Source organism: Myotis lucifugus, unplaced genomic scaffold, assembly GCF_000147115.1.
Source record: "Myotis lucifugus unplaced genomic scaffold, Myoluc2.0 scaffold_222, whole genome shotgun sequence".
In the NCBI taxonomy this organism is placed as follows: Eukaryota; Metazoa; Chordata; class Mammalia; order Chiroptera; family Vespertilionidae; genus Myotis; species Myotis lucifugus.
In genome coordinates, this window is record NW_005871270.1 from 1,134,161 (window position 1) to 1,154,048 (window position 19,888).

At 40.6% G+C, this 19,888-nt stretch overlaps 1 protein-coding gene, 1 non-coding gene and 1 pseudogene across 7 annotated transcripts in view; all 3 read left to right on the top strand.

Moving 5' to 3' along the window:
* TESK2 (testis-specific kinase 2) overlaps nucleotides 1-19,888 on the top strand; it is a 117,448-nt gene that overhangs the window by 29,205 nt on the left and 68,355 nt on the right. For 4 of the 6 annotated variants that reach the window (XM_014463819.2, XM_006098176.3, XM_023761947.1 and 1 more), the window contains exon 3: nucleotides 14,508-14,629. The exons of 1 other annotated variant lie outside the window; for it this stretch is intronic. In XM_014463819.2, coding sequence (XP_014319305.1) covers nucleotides 14,508-14,629 — 122 coding nt within the window. Of the gene's footprint in view, nucleotides 1-6,406; nucleotides 6,493-14,507; nucleotides 14,630-19,888 lie in introns of all 6 variants that reach the window. One more of the 6 variants, XM_023761949.1, reaches the window with a different exon arrangement.
* On the top strand, nucleotides 3,741-3,862 carry LOC111827815. The gene has a single exon (XR_002831539.1). It is a non-coding gene; the product is annotated as a small nucleolar RNA SNORA24 (small nucleolar RNA).
* Nucleotides 18,290-18,443, top strand: LOC111827818 (annotated as a pseudogene).

The window sequence follows — 19,888 nt, forward strand, 5'->3', positions numbered from 1 at the left end:
TAGAATAGATTCAGTTTGGCAATGTGATTTGTGGTGGAAGCGAGTGTGTTGGCAATGGGGATGGAGAAGAGTGAAATGATTTGAAGTTCTAAACATGCTTTTTATTTTATTTTATTTATTTATTTTTGAATATATTTTTTGTTGATTTCAGAGAGGAAGGGAGAGAGAGAGAGAGATAGAAACATCAATGATGAGAGAGAATCATTGGTCGACTGCCTCCTGCATGCCCCACACTGGGGATTGAGCCTGCAACCCAGGCATATGCCCTGACCAGGAATCGAGCCATGACCTCCTGGTTCATAGGTTGATGCTCAACCACTGAGCCATGCCCGCTGGGCAAAATATTTCATTTTTTTAAACCAGTGATTTATTGTTCTTGACAGTATCAGGGACATTTTTTATTTTTTGTTTTATTTGTTAATCCTCACCTGAGGATATTTTTCCGTTGATTTTTAGAGAGACTGGAGGGAAAAGGGAGAGACACAGAGAGAGAAACATTGATGTGAAAGACAAGTTGATTGGTTGCCTCCCAAATGAGCTCCGACCAGGACCAGTGATTGAGCTTGCAACCTAGGCATGTGCCCTTGACCAGAATCGAACCCAGGACCCTTCAATCTGCAGGCTGACGCTCTATCCACTGAGCCAAACTGGCTAGGGTTCAATTGATGTTTCTTTCATTTCAGAGTTAACCTATTGGAATTAATAATTATTCAAAGTGTGTATATATTTTTTGGGACTGCCTATATATTCCAAAAATACTTTCTTATAGAGTTTAACCTGATTCAGTTTGTGTGATAAGTATATAACTAGTTATATAAGATAGAGACTTAAGTTCCTACTTTTTCCCCCTGAAATATTTTCCTAAATTGACAGCACTATGTCTGGAAATGCCAAGCTATAAGAAAATAGTAAACTTACAAAACAAAGAGCCACATATCTGCCATCTGCTTGGTCCTGAAAAATTGATTTATTTGCATGCATGGTTATACATTTATTATTTAGTGCCATGGAGTTTGTCATGCAAACTCTAAATCTGTAGCATTATTAACAGTTGTGGTATAAGGAAAGTAAGTGGCACATTTCAGTATGAATGTTATTTTGTTCTGGGATGTTTTATTTTTGTGCTTGGGAAGGTAAAGGCTTTGCGTTCTTCGGTAGCCTTGTCTGCTTTGAGAAGTAAGATCCTGGGTATCAAAATGCTAGTGTTACTACAGTGATCTGTGTCCCAACTGACCATAATTTTTTAGCCTGTCAAACTGTAACTTGTGAAATTTGCACGAGAGTGAATCTTTTCTCTTTTAAATGTGATCATGTTGCAGCCTGATTATACAGATAACTCATAGATTTTTCTCAGATTGTCTGTTTTCACTTGATGGTTGGGTTTGTCCATCTTTATATGCTTCTTTGAGACCTTACTGTAAGAAGTGTTTTCATCAACACCAGGTGGTCCTGTTCTAACAAGATGTAATTAATGCCTATATTTTTAAAATAACTACTGTGTCAGAAAAGAGTTAAGCTCTACGAAACCGGTTTGGCTCAGTGGATAGAGCGTCGGCCTGCGGACTGAGGGGTCCCGGGTTCGATTCCGGTCAAGGGCATGTACGTTGGTTGCGGGCACACCCCCAGTGGGGGATGTGCAGGAGGCAGCTGGTCGATGTTTCTCTCTCATCGATGTTTCTGACTCTCTATCCCTCTCTCTTCCTCTCTGTAAAAAATCAATAAAATATATTTAAAAAAAAAAAAGAGTTAAGCTCTATGTCTTGAGATGTATAAGGAAGCTTTTGTAAGATGACTAAGAATTGGACAGTGAGGATGATGTGAGGTAGTACATATTTTATTTGAGGATGAGGGTTATGAGAAAGCCTATTAGACCTTTCTGACATACCAGTTTTCAGTTGTTGCTCTGACTAGAAGTCAGTTTATACGAAGGCCATTTGGGAAACAAAATAGTGAATTCTGGGAGTGATCTCAACCACCCCAACTCCAAAACATCATGAGCAAGATGGGTGGTGTATGTGTGTCTGTCTGCTTGCCTTTCTCCTCACATCAAATAAACCATTTCAGAATTAAACTACCCCAGGTAGTCAGAGAATAAAGGTAACCTTCAAAATCAAGAATGGCATTAAGGAAAAATAAATATAGAGAAAATCCTTAATTGTACAGAATTACTCTGGCATGAAAGCAGTGTTATGTAGGAACTGAGCATATTTTTAACCATCAGGGAAATGTTTTCAATGTCAGAAACAGTCAAGGAAAGAGCATCGGCAGAGAAGACTAGGGCAGCATGGATTGAGCCTTGAGAAGTAAGTACCTTTATTTGAGTAGAGAAGAAGAAAAAGAGAGACAAGCAGCAGAGATAGATAGGTTCCTAACGATCAGAGAAGCTGCCACATCTACCAAACACAGATTCCAAGAGGCTGACACTGTATTAGATTTACAAAAGAAAGAATAAAGAGGAAAAAACTTCCTTCCTCACTTCCCACCCCCCTTTTCAAGGAGTTTAGCATTGAAAAGCCTGGCAGAAATAGGGTGATAGCAGTCCAATGCTTAGAACTCTGCATCTTGGAAATGGTCTTGGTTATATATCCTTATTGTCTGTCAAAACAGTTTGTTGCTAAATTTCCTATTGGCTTTCTTGTCGCATTTATCTGGTTTTGCAAACTCTTTGAGTTACAGGGGGTTTCAGAGAAAAAACTCTCATGGAAGGTTCAATGTTTTGGGGTGAAAAATGTGTTTTAAAGGAGACTCTGTATTTGTGTTATATGTATACTTAAGGTTCACACACAACAGTGCATGATTGTAGCTTTTGGCCATGTTCAGGACATTTAATATTTCCTCTAGAGCTGATGTGGAAAGTTGGGCTGCTAATTAGTAAAATATTTGCAGATGTCTCTGTGGGCTGAGCTCAGCACTAGGTGACATCAAGGGATAATTTATCAGGTAGCAAATTTTACTGTGTGTATATTGCTATGCAGAAATATCTCCCAAGATCCTTTACTTGAATTGATAATCCAGCTGGAAAAAAAATAACTGGAAGCACACAAGTTGTATGGACAACTTGGATTCACTCAGTATGTAGAAGTATTTCTGTAAATATGATACATGTGAAGGCATGTGAAAGATATCACAGATAGCTGATTCTAGAGTGTATTATTTTGCAGTGAGGAGAGTAAGAGGGTTGGTTGCTTCCCCTTTGTGATCTCATAGCTCTCTGCTTTTATTCCAGCATGTAATAAACATTGGGACTACTTGCTATCTTACTCATTTATTTAATTACTCAACTGATATTTATTTAGGGAATGCTCATTAGGTGTAGGACTTTGAGCTAGATGCTAGGGATAGAGAAGTAAATAAAATCCTGCCCTAAAAGAGCTTTTTGCTTTGGGCGGAAGATAGGAAATGTATTTATTTTTTTTTAAAATATATTTTTATTGATTTCAGAGAGGAAGGGAGAGGGAGAGAGATAGAAACTTCAATGATGAGAGGGAATCATTGATCGGCTGCTTCCTGCACGCCCCCTACTGGGGACAGAGCCTGCAACCCAGGCATGTGCCCTTGACTGGAATCAAACCCGGGACTCTTCAGGTCGCAGGCCGATGCTCTACCCACTGAGCCAAACCAGCTAGGGAAGGAAATGTATTTAAAACACAGCATTTGCTAAAGTTGAGCCTTTAGCAAGAGCCTAAAATTGCTTAATACATAGCTACTAAATGTGTGAAAGTATGCATAAAGTGCTAAAGAATATAATACTGGGTCACTGTGGCAGTCTCCCTTCCTAGCCATGGAAGAGCATTTTCTTGTTTATTGGCAAAGCTGTTACCATTTAATTGGTATCAGATTCTGACTTGCACAAGTGACATTCTTCACATCTAAAGCCCTGGGAGGTGCGGGGTTACTGCGCAAAGATGTATTTTTCAGATGTTTCTGCGAAGTTGAACTAATTGCTGCAATGGGTGATGGAAAACATACGATACGGTACGTTCCTTTTCGTCCGTATTTCAGAGCTAGTCTTACCTGCGAAGGAACTGGGAGGCCAGAACTGGCCCGTTCTGCTGGCATTTTGTAATTCAGAAGAATAATTAGCCAGCTGAGTGGGGAGTAACTGAACGCCCTGCTGTGGTCTCCGCCCTGTGAGTTAGCTACACAGACGGGATTTTATTTAAAAAAAAGAATATAAAAAAGAATATAATACTGGGCACTAGTACAAACCTGTCAACGTAAGAAACATCCAAACCTGTAAGGATTTTTATGAGTTTATTTGAGCCAAACTGACAACAATTGCTGGGAAGCCAAATCTCAATGTGTTATTGGTGGAAGTGGGGGATTGATCCCTTTCCCCACTAGGTGTTAGGGGTCAGATTCTTACGATACCTTGAAAAAAAGATTTTTCTAAGACTTGCGTGGAAGGATAAGTGATCTTTTTTTTTTTTTTTTACGTGGAATTACATCCAGTTCTGAAGATGTACAGCTGAGGATTCAGCAGGACCAAAAACAAAGCCAGCCAAAGTTTCCATTACATGTGGAGTTGTGTCCCGTACAACATTAGACTAGTTGCAGTCCATTAGTTCATCCTGTGTGGAGTCTACATGGCATGAGTCGTGTGGGCAACTGCTGGGGAGTCAGGATTCCAGTGTGCAAGACAGAGGGAACTCTTTTGTTTAGGAGCTTATGTATCTCAAATCTTCCCATGCTTGCAGTGGACACACCTGTTCTGTCCAATGACCTATTCCCAGGTGTGACTGACGGACAAGTACCTTCCCTATTTCATCCATACTTTACTGGGCATGTATCTATTTGGCCTTCCCTTTACTCCTTTCTAGTTATTCATAACTAGTTAATTTCAACAGTACCAAATGGATTGAGAAAATGCTCCAGAGAATGGCAGGTTTGCACCTTATTATATACATTACAATCATAAAGGGGTTACATGAAATTCATTGGTGATAGATTAGGGAGGGAGGAGAAAGCAAGGAAATTTCTGAGATTGGATACAAAGTAAAAAAGGAATAGACACACACTTCCTTTACACCTGTGGGTATGGGATCGTTAACAGTCAATAACATGATAATAACAATAAGAGGATTTGTGGTCTGCCCTAGCTGGTTTGGCTCAGTGGATAGAGCATTGGCCTGTGGACTGAAGGGTCCAGGGTTTGATTCTGGTCAAGGGCAGGCTCGATCCCCAGTAGGGGGTGTGCAGGAGGCGGCCAATCAATGATTCTCTCTTATCATTGATGTTTCTCTCTCTCTCCCTCTCCCTTCCTTTCTGAAATCAATAAAAATATATTTTGTAAAAAAAGAGGATTTCTGGTCTATGTCCTGGTGGTTGTGCCTGGAAGGGTGTGGAAAAAGGGAAGTTACCTTGACATTCCAAAGGTATGCTATTTTAGATGCAAAAAGACAATAGACCAGCTCAGTTAAGGTAAACACTGACCTTTTGTCAAGGGAGATACCAGTTTAGGACATGACTACCCACCATGACTCGCTTTTAGTTTAAAAGTTTTAGTTTCAGACCATCCTATGTGCTTACTTACAGTCTAGTCTCTAAGTTTGTAAGGCTGCTATGCAGGCCTCCCCTGAGCTTCTCAGGTTTAGTATGTGACCCCTTCTTTGTCCACAAACCTTATTTGAAGGGGTCATAGAAGAAGGTCACTCTTGAGTTTTCTTGAAGGAGAGGAGAGCTTGTCTGGTGAACAAGCAGGGAAGGCATTTCAAGCAGGAGGAGAAGCATGTGTGGCGGCACAGAGGAATGTGAGCATGGAATATTCTAGAATGGTGAGAAATTGGGTTTGTTTCAAGTCTAGTGGGTACGGGTAAAGGAAAGGCAAGCCTGTGAAGACTAGAACGGTAGGCAGAGACCAGAAAAGTAAACATTTTTTTCTTGATCCAGAGTCACTGGAGCTTTGTTTCTTCATTTTATTAGGTTTTATTTTCCTCCTCCAAATCAGCCTTTGGTTTGTTGACCCTCTCTGTTGTTTCCTTGTTTTCCATTTCATTAATTTTTGTTTTTATCTTTATTACACTTTCTTGTTTTTTAGCATTTTTGGTTGAATTCTAGTTCATTTATGTTTTAATCTTTTGCAAATCAGATAGGATTGTCTTGGGCAGTATGTTACAGAAACCTGAAGACAGTGGCTTATTCAAATAAGAGATTAATTTTTCTCAAGAAATTTTGATAAATTTCTCTGCTGTGCATCTGCTTGAGGATGTCATCAACAATCCAATTTTCTAGCTTCTTATATATAGTGTGTAACTTTTTTTTTTTGGTTACATGATAGCTGTTTTTGATGCAAGCACCACACATCTTTGCTCCAGTCTATAACAAGGGAGAAGGATAAAGGACAGTTTCACTAAGAAAACAGTAGCATTCTCAGATGCCACCTAGCAATACTTAATCTCCTTACTAGGGCTCTGCCACCTGGCCCAACCCAGCTGCAAGGAAGATTGCCAGATTGAATGTGTCAACTGAGAACATTGTCATCTAAGATGTTGGGTAAATAATTAGTATTGTCCATTATTATTGTTTTTAACTATCTTTTTATTGTTGATTTCTAATTTTATTTTATCGTGGTCTAGGAATGTGGTTTTTGAGAATTGAAATTTTTGGAGAATTCATTTATGTGCATTTTGGTAAATGTTTTATGTATACTTGAAAAAAACCCCCACACCTGTCTTGTTGGAACAGGATTAGATCAAGTATGTCAAATTTATTAATATGTATGTTATATCCATACTCATTTCTTGTCTGTTTGAGCTTTTACTGTCTAACAAGTAGGTGAAATTTGCCATGAAGAGTGTGGATTTGCATTTTCCTTGTTTTTTTTTGGTCAGTTTTTATGTTGTATATTACTGTTACTGGACAGGAGACCTGGCCCTGAGCCTAGCACCGGCCGGTAGTGTGTGGATTCTTGAATTCATGCAGGAAAGATTTCACATTATGGGTCCAAGTGAGTTTTAGAGGACAGCTATTAAATCTGGGGACAGTGAAACAAGGAAGGGCCTAGGATAGAAAAAGCAACAGGAGGGAGATTAGCTAAGAAGTCAGAGAAGCCCTGGCATGTGTGGCTCAGTTGGTTGGGCATCATCCCATGCACCAAAGGGTCACTGGTTTGAGGTGTACAGGAGGCAACTGATCTCTCTTTCACTCTCACATTGATGGTCTCTCTCTCAGTCTCTCCCTCCTTTTCCCTTCCTCTTTCTCTAAAATCAATAAACTATTCTTAAACAAAACAAAACAAAACAAAACAGAAAAAAGGAGGCCTTAGGGACAGGGTTAGGGGGTTAGCCCAGGATGAGCTGCTGCTGCCCATTGCTCCCAGGTTGCAAGTCTTGTGAGGGGTCCCTTAGATGGAGCTTTCATTTTGAGGGTTTTTTAAGGCTGGGGGGTGGGAGGGGTTAGGGGAGGTCTTAGGGGAGGACCTGAATAGAATATTCATCAGCTTTATGCTGATGTGCCAAAATGAGATTTATTCCCTCCTTGGGTGTGGTTGGCAAATGGCATTAATTGGATTTCTGCTATCTGTCTCCCTGAGCAGGGGATTTAATCTGTAAAATAGGGGATGTTAATAATACCTACCTCATAGAATTATTTTGAGGATTCAATGAGTTAATATATATAAAGCAATTACACAGCAGAACCTAGTATGTAGCTAGTGCTATAAATGTTACCTATATTATTGCTATTATAACAATTTTTTTTATGGTGAAAACATCTTTATAGTTAGAATTAGCCAGCTGGACTCAGTTTAGGTGACCCCAGTTTTGTTGACAACATCGAAAGCGTCATAGTCACAAGTCAGTTGAATATGTGCCTTCTTTTCTCCCTCAGGCCTGATCAGGTTTTGACCTTGGCAACGTCATTTTCTTAGTGCTTCGTCACAGCTTGTTTGATCTTGTGCTTGTTGGCCTTGACATCCACAAATGAACAGAACAAATGTGTTGTTGTTTTCTATCTTCTTCATGGCTGACTCAGTAGTTAGGAGTCATAGCGTTCAAACTTGCTTCACCTGGGGACGCTCTTCCAAGGATATTTGGGCTGCTTTCAGAGCTGCTGTGTCTTGGGCTGTGGGAAGGTGGGTGATATGCATAGTATCTTTTTTGTTGTGGCTGTGGACTCCTTTCAGCCCTGCTTTCTTGACCTTGAAAGCCTTTGCTTTGGCTTTTGCTTTGGGAGGGGCAGGGACTTCTGTTGCTTTTGATGCCATCTTCATGAAAAGCAATGACAATTTTTTTTTAAACGTAACTCTTAACTACTCTGGAATGAAATTAATAGGTAATTAAGGTTACTATTGCTGGTAAGTATAAAACATCACCATGATACCCTAACTTTATGATAAAAGTAAAATAAAATTAAATTAGTAAAAATAAAGATTTCAGTATGCAAATTTTGGGGCCTGACCATTCTAGAAGAAATAATGAAGTGGTCAGATACTAGTTTTAGATTTAAGAAGAGACAATCAGAAGCCACTCCATGCAAGAAGAAAAATTAAATATTAGAGATAGCAGTGGATATTAGAATAAAAGTGTAATAACCGACCAGACTTACTTATATGTTACTAGTGGTCTGGTGCATGAAATTCGTGCATGGGGGGGTATCCCTCAGCCCAGCCTGCTCCCTTTCGCAATCCGGGACTGCTGGCTCCTAACCGCTCACCTGCCTGCCTGCCTGATCACCCGTAACCACTCTGCCTGCCAGCCTGATCAACCCCAATTGCCCCCCCTTCCGGCCTGATCACCCCTAACTGCCCGCCCTTGCCAGCCTGCTTGCCCCCACCTGCCCCCCCTTGCCGACCTGCTTTGGGGTGAGGGTCCCTGCTGGGGGGCATGGCCAACCTGGGCGGGGAGGGGCTGATGGCCGTTTGCAGGCTGACCACGCCCCCATCCGGGTGTGGTCCCTGCTGCCTGGCATGGCCAGCCCTGGCGAGGGGCTGAGGGCCATTTGCAGGCTGGCCACGCCCCCGGCTTTGTCCAGAAGGTGTCCAGAAGGTCTCCCAGTCTAATTAGCATATTACCCTTTTATTAGTATAGATAAGGGAAGAAGGGAAGTAAACTCAGTTGAAACAGGGATTGCATGCCAAGACAAATTACAGATTGATGAAGGAGAGGAAACAAGGAGGCATGATATATCTTTGCCAACTTTATCAGTGTCTCTTTGTAAAATGTTCATTTAGTCTTGAATATTTTATTGTTTCAATATTTTATTGTTTTAATAGAATATTTTATTGTTTAATAGCCAGAAGAGACACACTGATAACTTTGTGGGTAGAGCAAAAATAAATTTTTTACTTATATTTGTTATTTTGAAACAAAAGCTAAGTCACTATGAATATAAAAACTAGAAATGGCCTGGCTGATGTGGTTCAGTGGTTGAGTGTCAACCTATGAACCAAGAGATTCAATTCCCAGGCAGGGCACATGCCCAGGTTGCCGGCTCGATCCCTAGTGTGGGGCATTTGGGAGGCAGCTGACTAATGATTCTCTCTCCTTGCCCCCAATCATTGTTATACTCAAAACATTTCACCTGAGCCCTAGCTGGTTTGGCTCAGTGATAGAGCATCGACCTGCAGACTGAAGGGTCCCCCGTTTGATTCCAGTCAAGGGCACATGCCTGGGTTGTGGGCTCAATCCCCAGTAGGGGGCATGCAAGAGGCAGCCAATCGATGATTCTCTCTCATCATTAATGTTTCTATTTCTCCCTCTGCCTTCCTTTCTGAAATCAATAAAAAATATATATTAAAAAAACATTTCACCTGAAAACTTCAAAAACACCTATTAATATTGCTATACCAGCTTACTGTATACTTATGTATACTCACTGTGATTTCTTGACTGCAAGTCCTAAACCATTCATTTAATGGTTAACTTTATTATTAACTAGAGGCCCAGTGCATAAAATTTGTGCACGGGTAGGGTTCCTAGGCCTGGCTGGCGACCAGGGCCGATTGGGGCCTTCCTTCCCCCAGCTGCCAGCTGCCGGCAGCTGGCTGGGTCCTTCCTTCATTCCATGCCGCCTCCTGGTGGTCAGCGCATGTCATAGTGAGTGGTCAAACTCCCGGTTGGTGGAACTCCCCTCCCCTCCCCTCTCCTTCGCTTCCCTCCCCTCCAACCCTTCATAATTATAGTAAAATTCACACAACATAAAATTTACCATCTTAACTATTTTTTAAAATATATTTTTATTGATTTCAGAGAGAAAGGGAGAGGGAGAGAGAGAGAGAAACATCAATGAGGAGAGAGAATCATTGATCAGCTGCCTCCTGCACACCCCTCACTGAGGATCGAGCCCACAACCCGGGCATGTGCCCTGACTGGGAATCAAACCGTGACCTCCTGGTTTACAGGTTGACACTCAAATACTGAGCCACGCTGGCCGGGCCCATCTTAACTATTTTTAAGTTTACAATTCAGTTCACATTGTTGTGCCACCAATCTCCAGAACTCTTCTTGCAAGGTTGAAACTCTTTACCCATTAAACAACTGCAAATTCCTTCCTTCCCCACAGCCCTTAGCAACAACCATTCTACATTCTGACTATATGAATTTGACTATCCTAGGTACCTCATGTAAGTGGAATCATGCAGTATTTGTCTTTTGTGACTGGTTTATTTCATTTAGCATATTGTTAAAGTTCAACTATATTGTAGAATTCCTTTCCTATTTCAAGGCTGGATAATATTCCATTGTATGTATATACCACATTTTGTTTATCCATTCATCTGTTGATGGAAATTTAGGTTGCTTCTACCTTTTGACTGTTGTGAATAATGCTGCTATGAACATAGGTGTATAAATATTTTTGGGACCCTGCTTTTAATTCTGTTGTGTATACACCAGAAGTAAAATTGCTGGAGCATATGGGAATTCTATCTTTAATTTTTAGAGGTCTCACCTTTATTGTAAAAGATATTTAAAGAGTCTGGCCGGCGTGGCTTAGTGGTTGAGTGTCGACTTATGAACCAGGAGGTAAGGGTTCAATTCCAGGGCACATGCCTGGGTTGCAGGCTGGATTACCAGTGTGGGGCATGCTTTTTTAAAAACATTTTTTTTAAATCTTCACTCAAGGATATTTTTCCATTGATTTTTAGAGAGAGTGGAAGAGAGAGGGAAAGACAGAGAAATATTGATGTCAGAGAAACACATCAATTGGTTGCCTCCTGCATGAGCCCCAATCAGGTTCCGGGCTGGGGAGGAACCTGCAGCCGAGGCATGTGCCCTTGACCAGAATCGAACCTGGGACCCTTTGGTCGGCAGGCTGAAGCTCTGTCCACTGAGCCAAAACAGCTAGGGCTATTCTGCTCTTAAAAATACACACACACACACACACACACACACACACACACTCACACACTCACACACACACACACTAGTGGCCTGGTGCACAGATTCATGCACATTGTAAAGAAATTAATTAGAAGAAATATTTTAATATCACTATTCGCCCTTTCTCTATAATAGAAGTGTCAGAGATGAAAGAAAATTAGTAAAACGTGTATGAAAATAATATATAAATTGATTAATAATTAAACATGATATAAAAACAACAAAAACATGATATAAAAACAACATTGATAAAAACAATGACTGATATATTGATTAGACTTATTCTAATATCTCCCTGTACACCACATTAAGTAAAAACACTTTCAGAGTGCTTGACTAATTTCCCTTGTGATGAAGTATTTACAACTTTAACTTTAATGTCACACGCTCTTCAAACTTGAGAGAAAGCAGCATATAACTGACCATGTCCAAAAATGGGTTCAGGTAGGAATATTCCTAGTCTGTCTCTAGAGTTTGTCCTTGTGATTTATTAATAGTCATTACAAATGCTGGCATCACAGGAAACTGTCTTCGAATTAATTTAAATGGGAGGCCAGTGTCTTATGGGGACAAATCAATTCTTGGAATCAGAACAACCTCTCCTTCCACAGATCCTGTTAATACTTCAGCTTCGATTATGTTAGGTCACAATCTTTTGATAATACACCCAGTACCATTACAATGACCCCATTTACTATTAAGATTTCTCAGTAGCATGATGATTGCACCTACTTTCAATTTTAATCTATGACATGGCATTCCCAAAGGAGTAATACTATTAAGAAATTTGATGGGAAAATTTTCCTTTTCGGCATCATCTGTTGAATTGATGGAATTATCACTCAAGTGGTACATTGTGCCAACAGTTGGTCTTCAGACATATTCTGCTGATGATGCTGCTTTCTTTCAGCTTCAGAATGTCAACAAAAACAACCAAATTCATGACCGACAATGACAGATCGAAACACACGTGTGTGGTTGGTGTCAGCGAGAGCTTTATATGTATCACGCATGCGCAAGTCAACGTTTATTTTTATATTTTTAAAAATTTTTTTTATTGATTTCAGAGAGGAAGGGAGAGGGAGAGAGATAGTAACATCAATAATGAGAATCATTGGTAGGCTGACTCCTGCATGCCCCCTACTGGGGATCGAACCTGGGACCCTTCAGTCCGCAGGTGGATGCTCTATCCACTGAGCCAAACTAGTGTGGATTCAATGTTTATTTTTAAATTGCCAGTGCGCATCATATATACCGGCTGGTTGGTTGGTCGGATGGTTGGTTAGACGGACAGTTGGTCACTTAGCCTTTTATATATAGAGATTTATTTATTTATTTATTTATTTATTTAAGAGAGGGAGATAGAAACATCAATGATGATCGGCCTCGCCCTACCCGGGATAGAGCCTGAAACCCAGGCATGTGTCCTGACTGGGAATCGAACCATGACTTCCTGGTTCATAGGTCGATGCTCAACTACTGAGTACACCAGCCAGGCACTCTATTCTTAAAAAAAAAAAAATTTATCCAAATCTATGAATCCTTTGAGATTTCACTGAAGCCCCATGAAGTTTTTCCCTGAGTGCTCATTTCATCAACATCTATATAAATACCTCTGTGCTATATCCAAGGATATGTTTTTATTAAATTTAGAGAGAGAGGAAGGGAAGGAGAGAGACAGAGAGAGAAAGAAAGAGAAACATCAATCAGTTGCCTCCCATACATGCCCTGACCTGGGATTGAACCTGCAACCTTTTTGATGTATAAGATGGACGATGCTCCAACCAACTGATTCTTTATTCTCTTTCTTATCTGACTAGCCATATAGCATTATTGCTTGTCATTTTCTAGATGGTAAAATTGAGAAAAATTTGACCAAAACATATACTACTTTTCTATTTCCATTCTCCCCCCAACCTGTGCCACCAAAAAAGAAAAAGAAAGAAAAGCACTCTCTGCCCCACCACCCACCCCAAATAAATAAATGGATAAATAAATGGTTTATTGGCCCTTAGAAATTATATTAAAAGTATAATTTAACTGTTGTTGCTATTGTTTTCACTGTGCCCTTATGTGTGACAAGGCCTTCTAGGCACTGTAAGACAAGAATGAATATAATATACTTCCCAGTCTCAAGAAGCTTTATAGCCTAGTGAGGAGATATGTAAATTTATAGACAGAACTGTATGATGAATGGAATACTGGTGTTATGAATGTTGTCCTGAGGTAGTATAAATAATTTCCAGAGAGAGTAAAGGAAGACTTCAGCAAGGATGGGATATTTGAGTATAGCTTGAAAGATAAATAAAATTTGAGGAGCTAGAAGAAAGGAGAATAATATTTGATGCAGATGAAAGACAAAATACAAGGAGTTATGAACATGTTCATCATCTTGTCCACTTGTTTAAGGAAGTAGGGTTCTTTCTGATTAGTTTGAAACACAAGTTGTTTATCCCTGAATTTCACACATTGTTTTAATATCAGACTTTCTTAAAAGCAGACATTTTGTTAACAACTCAGTGTTTTCAGATGATGGAGGGGAAAAAAAGAAGAGTGACTTTCAGAATGGAGAGCTCTTATCAAAACACAGATGTCTTCTGTAAATAGAGTTGGAAAAATACTGTCAGTGTGTTCTTTGTATATAAATGTCTCATTTAACTTATCCATGCAGGATCTGAAAAGGAAAGCTAGTTCTCTTTTATCAATCACGAGGTACATGACAACAGAATCATTGATGCACTAGGAAGAGAGTTGAATTCCAAATCTTACTAAGTGATCTAGAAGAGAGGAGAGATAGCCAGTGTTCTAAGTTTTTCTGATTAGGGTTCTTGTGGTTCTGAGTGTTTTCCTTCCTCCTCCCCCTTCTTCTGTCTGGCCACATTTTTCCTTTGAATTCTACCATAAGCTGTGATGTCTGTCCTATATTAATAGATATGCCAAACTTCTGGGCTATTGTCATTTCAGTGAATTTCTGTGAAACAATTTTGGTCTTGGATGGAATAAATTCATCTTCATCAATAGACATGAGACCCTAATGTAATCACAGAGTTTACAGGAAAACATTCCCTACCGAGTCTATTTTATCTAAACTGGCACTAAAACACATTGGCATGTTCTACATGTGGAGATTTTGACCTCATATATTCCTGTTGTCCTTGAGCCTCTTTCTTGTCCTATTTTATTTTCCAGGTGCGCCACCGAGCTTCTGGTCAGGTGATGGCTCTTAAGATGAACACATTGAGTAGTAACCGGGCAAACATGCTGAAGGAAATCCAGCTTATGAATAGACTCTCCCACCCCAACATCCTTAGGTAATGGCTTTTTTTTTCCTTCCTAGGGGTCAGTGAAAAAGTTAAAACATTATTGGAAGCTTGTTAAATAGCATTAACAGCTAAAAAGAAGGATTCAAGATTTCTTGCTGAATCTGTCTTGCTGGGGTTTAGCTGTTGTGTAGGTCTTTTTCTACCTTTTGAGACTTAGTTTTTCTGGTAGTTAACTCTCCCTCCCTCTCTGAAATCAATAAAAATATTTTTTTTAAAAAAAGAGAAACTTTTCTTTACCTTCCCAGATTCTTTTGGCTGGTTTAATAATTAAATCTACATGAAACAGATTAATAAGAGAAAATAATTAAATTTAATTACATACATACTCATGGGAACTCCACATACCTGAGAGAGTCAAAGGTCCTCACATATATGAGAACTTTAAAGACAGACAAGGAAAATGACATACATATATGACATTTTGAATTAAGGATGAGATAAGGCACCTTGGGGCTTCAGAAATTCATTGCAGGGGCATAAGAAGAACAGATATTCAGTAATTAATAGTTTGCCCTGCCATATAGATGGGTCAAAAAAAGTTATCTCTGATAATCTCTTATTATGAGCAAGGCCCCTAATTCAAATTCTTTTAGTTAATTAAAGGAGTGGGGGCGGAGGGCAGCAGCAGAAGTTTCTCCTCAGCCTACAGGGTCTAAATTGCCTTTAGCTCAAAATAATCTGCGTACCAAGAGATTATGTGTTGGCTAAGGGCTGTGACTCTGAGGACTGGACTCTTATCATGCTTCTCTTAGAAGTATTGAGGATTTGGTAGGATAGTATTGGTAGATAAAGGTGGAAAGGTAGAATTAGGCCAAATTATTCAGAAGTATTTTGCATAAAGCCAAGATTATATTTTATGCTCTGTGTATTGGAGTCGGAACAAGGACTAGCATGACAGAGTGTGACTGATGGCAATCTCAAAATGGTTGTTTAGTATTGAGGAGACTAGTGGCCAAGAGATCAATTAGGGGGCCTCTTCAATATTTGAGAGTGAGATTTGATATTCTGCTTAGGAGTTTTTAAACTGACCATATTTTCATCTTGCTTAAAAATAATATTTTTATGGTTTTTGCTCCTGTTATAGAAGTGATACATCATCACTATGGAATATTTAAAAAATAAAGTTAGGCCGAAACCGGTTTGGCTCAGTGGATAGAGCGTCGGCCTGCGGACTGAAGGGTCCCAGGTTCGATTCCGGTCAAGGGCATGTACCTGGGTTGCGGGCACATCCCCAGTGGGAGATGTGCAGGAGGCAGCTGATCGATGTTTCTCTCTCATCGATGTTTCTAACTCTCTATCTCTCTCCCTTCCTCTCTGTAAAAAATCAATAAAATATATTAAAAAAAAAAAATAAAGTTAGCAAAAACAAGAAAAAAGTTGCCCTTAATCCAACATCTAGGGATCAAACTAGTATTAACATTTTTTATATTTCCTACCAATATTTTTTTATTTCACCACTTCTTATTGTTTTCACTGTGAACTTGATTTGGGAATGTATGAGAAGACTAACTTTAAATAAATTTTATTGCATCACAGCAAAACTTAAAAAAATATAATTATTATGCCCTGGCCAGTGCACTCAATGGTTAGCTCTTTGGCCTGCCCACTGAAGGATTGAGGGTTTGATTCCTGGGGGCACGTACCTGGGTTGCAGGTTCAATCCATGGCCTGGTTGGGGTGGCTGGTGGGAGGCAACCAATTGATGTGTCTTTCTCACATCAATGTTTCTCTCTCTCTCTCTCTCTCTCTCTCTCTCTCTCTCGCACACCCCTCCCTCCCTTCATTTCTTTTCTATATAATAAAAGCAATTTCTTTCCTATATAATAAAAATCAACCCAATGGCAGAATGACCAGTTGCCATGACACGCACTGACCAACAGGGGGCAGACACTTAACTCAGGAGCTGCCCTTGGTGGTCAGTGCGCTCCCACAGGGGGAGCTCCGCTCAGCCAGAAGCCAGGCTCACAGCTGGCGAGCGCAGCAGTATTGGCGGCAGAGGTGGCAGCACTAAGGATGTCCGACTGTGTAGGGAGCGAGCCTAAGCTGTCAGTCGGAATCCCCTGAGGGCTCCTTGACTGCGAGATGGCACAGGCCGGGCTGAGGAGGGACCCCCCTCCCAGTGCACGAATCTTGTGCACCAGGCCTCTTAGTATATATATAAATATGTTTGTTATACAATGGAAGTAGTATAGTATAATCATTAGAAATAAAGCCTCTAGCCCTAGCTGGTGTGGCTCGGTTGGAGCATGATCCCGTGCACCCAAAGGGTCTTGGGTTCAATTCCTTGTTAGGGCATATGCCCAGGTTGTGAGTTCCATCCCTCTTCCTCTCCCTCTCCCTCCCCGTCCCCCTCAAAAAAATATATATATATCCTCAGGTGGTGAATAAAAAAAAAAGTTATAAAAGAAATGAAGGCTTTAGATTCTAGATCAGGGGTGGGCAACCTTTTTGTGAGTGTGTGCCAAAACCAGCAAAATCTCTGACTCAAAATTCTTCTGCGTGCCAACCCTAATTTTTTGAGAACATGTTATGCCTACTTGATATCTCTTAAGGTGTACGTATGTGAAGAACCTTGAAGAAATAATAAAATTCATTCAAGCGACAAAAACACAGTATATAATGATGAAAAATACATTTATTTTTTAATGTATACATATACACTGATAGTCTGACAGAAAACTTTATGACTCCGTTTGATATTATCAGTGGGACTTTTGCTGCTGCATCACTGATGACAGAGATTTTACATCTGGTTTATATTTCGTGACCTTCAGAGATATGCACGAGCTACTACTTTCATCCGTCAGGCTACTCCTATGACGAGACTTAACAAAATTCATCACTGAGAACAAAGATTCACAGCGTATGTGGATGAAACCAAAACACTGGTCGGATCTAGGAAGGCAGGGAGAGTTAAGGCAGAGGCATAGAAATTGCTCTTCCCCTCTCTCGTCAATCCATGTCTATGGTCTTTAAGATAACTTGTTATGTAAAATTATTTATGTATTTAAGATGCACCTACACTGAATTTATCTGAAAAATAAAAAAGTCGATATTAAGAAAAAAATTGTAAATGGAAGATTATAAGAGAGGGTTTCACGTGCCAGCAAAAGTTACAGGCGTGCCATGTTTGGCACGTGTGCCAGGGGTTGCCCACCCCTGTTCTAGATCAAGCTGCCCGGATTCAGATCCTGGATTTGGGAAAAATTACTCAACCTCTTGGATTCTTAGTTTTCCTATCTATAAAATGAGGGTAATGACAGTAAATATCTCATAGAGTTGTTATCAAGCATTCATTAAATTAGCACATGTAAAGCACATGGAATAGTACCTGGCATGTGTTAAGTGCCTACTAAGTGTTAGTTATTATAATTAGCTTATTTTCCTGTGGCTAGTTCTTTAAGGCCCAATGAAGCCTGTCTGTCTTTTATCATTCATTCACTCACCAAACATTTGTTGTGTATCTACTGCTGTTTTGAATACATTCAAGGGTTTTCTGCTAAGTGATGCTGTTGAATAGAACTTTCTGCAGTGATGGAAATATTTTTTATCATGCTGTTCAAAAAGCCACATATAGCTAATGAGCATTGAAATGTGGCTGGAGTGAACAGGCACTAAATTTTTTATTTTATTTAAATTACCACATGAAGCTTTGCGCAGTGGCAGTATGGTAGCCAATGAGGTTTATCTGAGATGCGATTATTGCTAATTGGAAAAAAAAACTACCACATGAATAGTGGCTACTGTACTGGACAATACTGGGTTAGAGTCCATCTACATCTTTGCTCTTGTTTTGCTAAATGTATATATGTTCCAGTCTAGAACCATAGTGGTGTGATGAGACCAATGATACTATTACTATTCTAATGTTTCCTTGATCTACTTTCTTAGCCTATCCATTTTTGGTTCCATTGCTCAAAAATGACACACCCTCTTTTAACTTACAGGAAGTTATATTCTTGTTCTCAGCTAAGTTCTCTAATATAAAGACTAGTTGCCCTAACTGGTGTGGCTCAGTGGATAGTGCGCCGGCCTGCGGACTGAAGGGTCCCGGGTTCGATTCCAGTCAAGGGCATGGACCTTGGTTGCGGGCACATCCCCAGGGGCGGGGGGCATGCAGGAGGCAGCTGATCGATGTTTCTCTCTCATCGATGTTTCTAACTCCCTCTCCCTTCCTCTCTGTAAAAAAAATCAGTAAAATATATTTTAAAAAATACTAGTGTTAACTCTGTCTTGATCTTCACAATAAGTCAACAAATGAGGTAATGTATATAAAGCCTATAGATCTGTGGTACAGTGAGTATATTATACATGAAAATTATTATAATTAATAATTTATGTTTTTGAGTCTCCACTTTTATAGAGTATTTTGAACACAATGAAAGGAGATTCTCCTACCAATGGCCTAAAGCAAGCAGAGACCTCTTGGCTTTTGTTACCCAGAGGAATACTATTTTAGTATATGTGCTGCCAAAGCAAGCACCAGAGGAATACTATAGCAGTGGAAACATCCTATCTAATAAAAGACAAACAGGGTAATTGACCGTACCTTCACTACACTTCCCATTGGCTAATCAGGGTGATATGCAAATTAACTGCCAAGAAAGATGGCGGTTAACTGCCAAGAAAGATGGCGGTTAACCACCAACAAAGATGGCGGTTAATTTGCATAGGTAGGCGCAATGATGGGAGGTGAAAGGGGAAGGACGGAAGAACGGTGATCGGAAACCCAGGCGGCAGGCAAGAGCTGGAGAACTGGAGCGCCTTTGCCCGCCCCCCAGCCGGTGATCGCGATTGGAAAGCTGGGCCGCAGGCAAGGTGGCACCCCTGGGACCCAGGAGCCGCCTTGACTGTGGCCCGTGATCCTGATCACGAAGGCTTGGAGGCGGCTCCGGCCGGAACAGACACGGACAGGGACAGGGGGCTGGCCTGTAGCCTCCGCAGCTGAGCGCAGGCCCGGAGAGGAGATGGCGGGCCTGCCTCCCGCAGAAGCAGCGTGGGTCCCTTCCACCTCCCACGGAATCTGCACGAGTCCCTCCATGCTCCAGCAGAAGTGGCGTGACTCCCTCCCACCTCCCACAGAATCAGCGCGGCTCCCTCCTGCCTCTGGTGGAAGCAGCGCAGCTCCGGATGGTGCACTGTGGTTCCTGCCAGCTCCTGCAGAAGCAGTGGGCAGCCTACTGCACAATATTGTGCAATGGGCTACTAGTCCTATATAATAAAAGAGAAACATGTAAATTGACCATC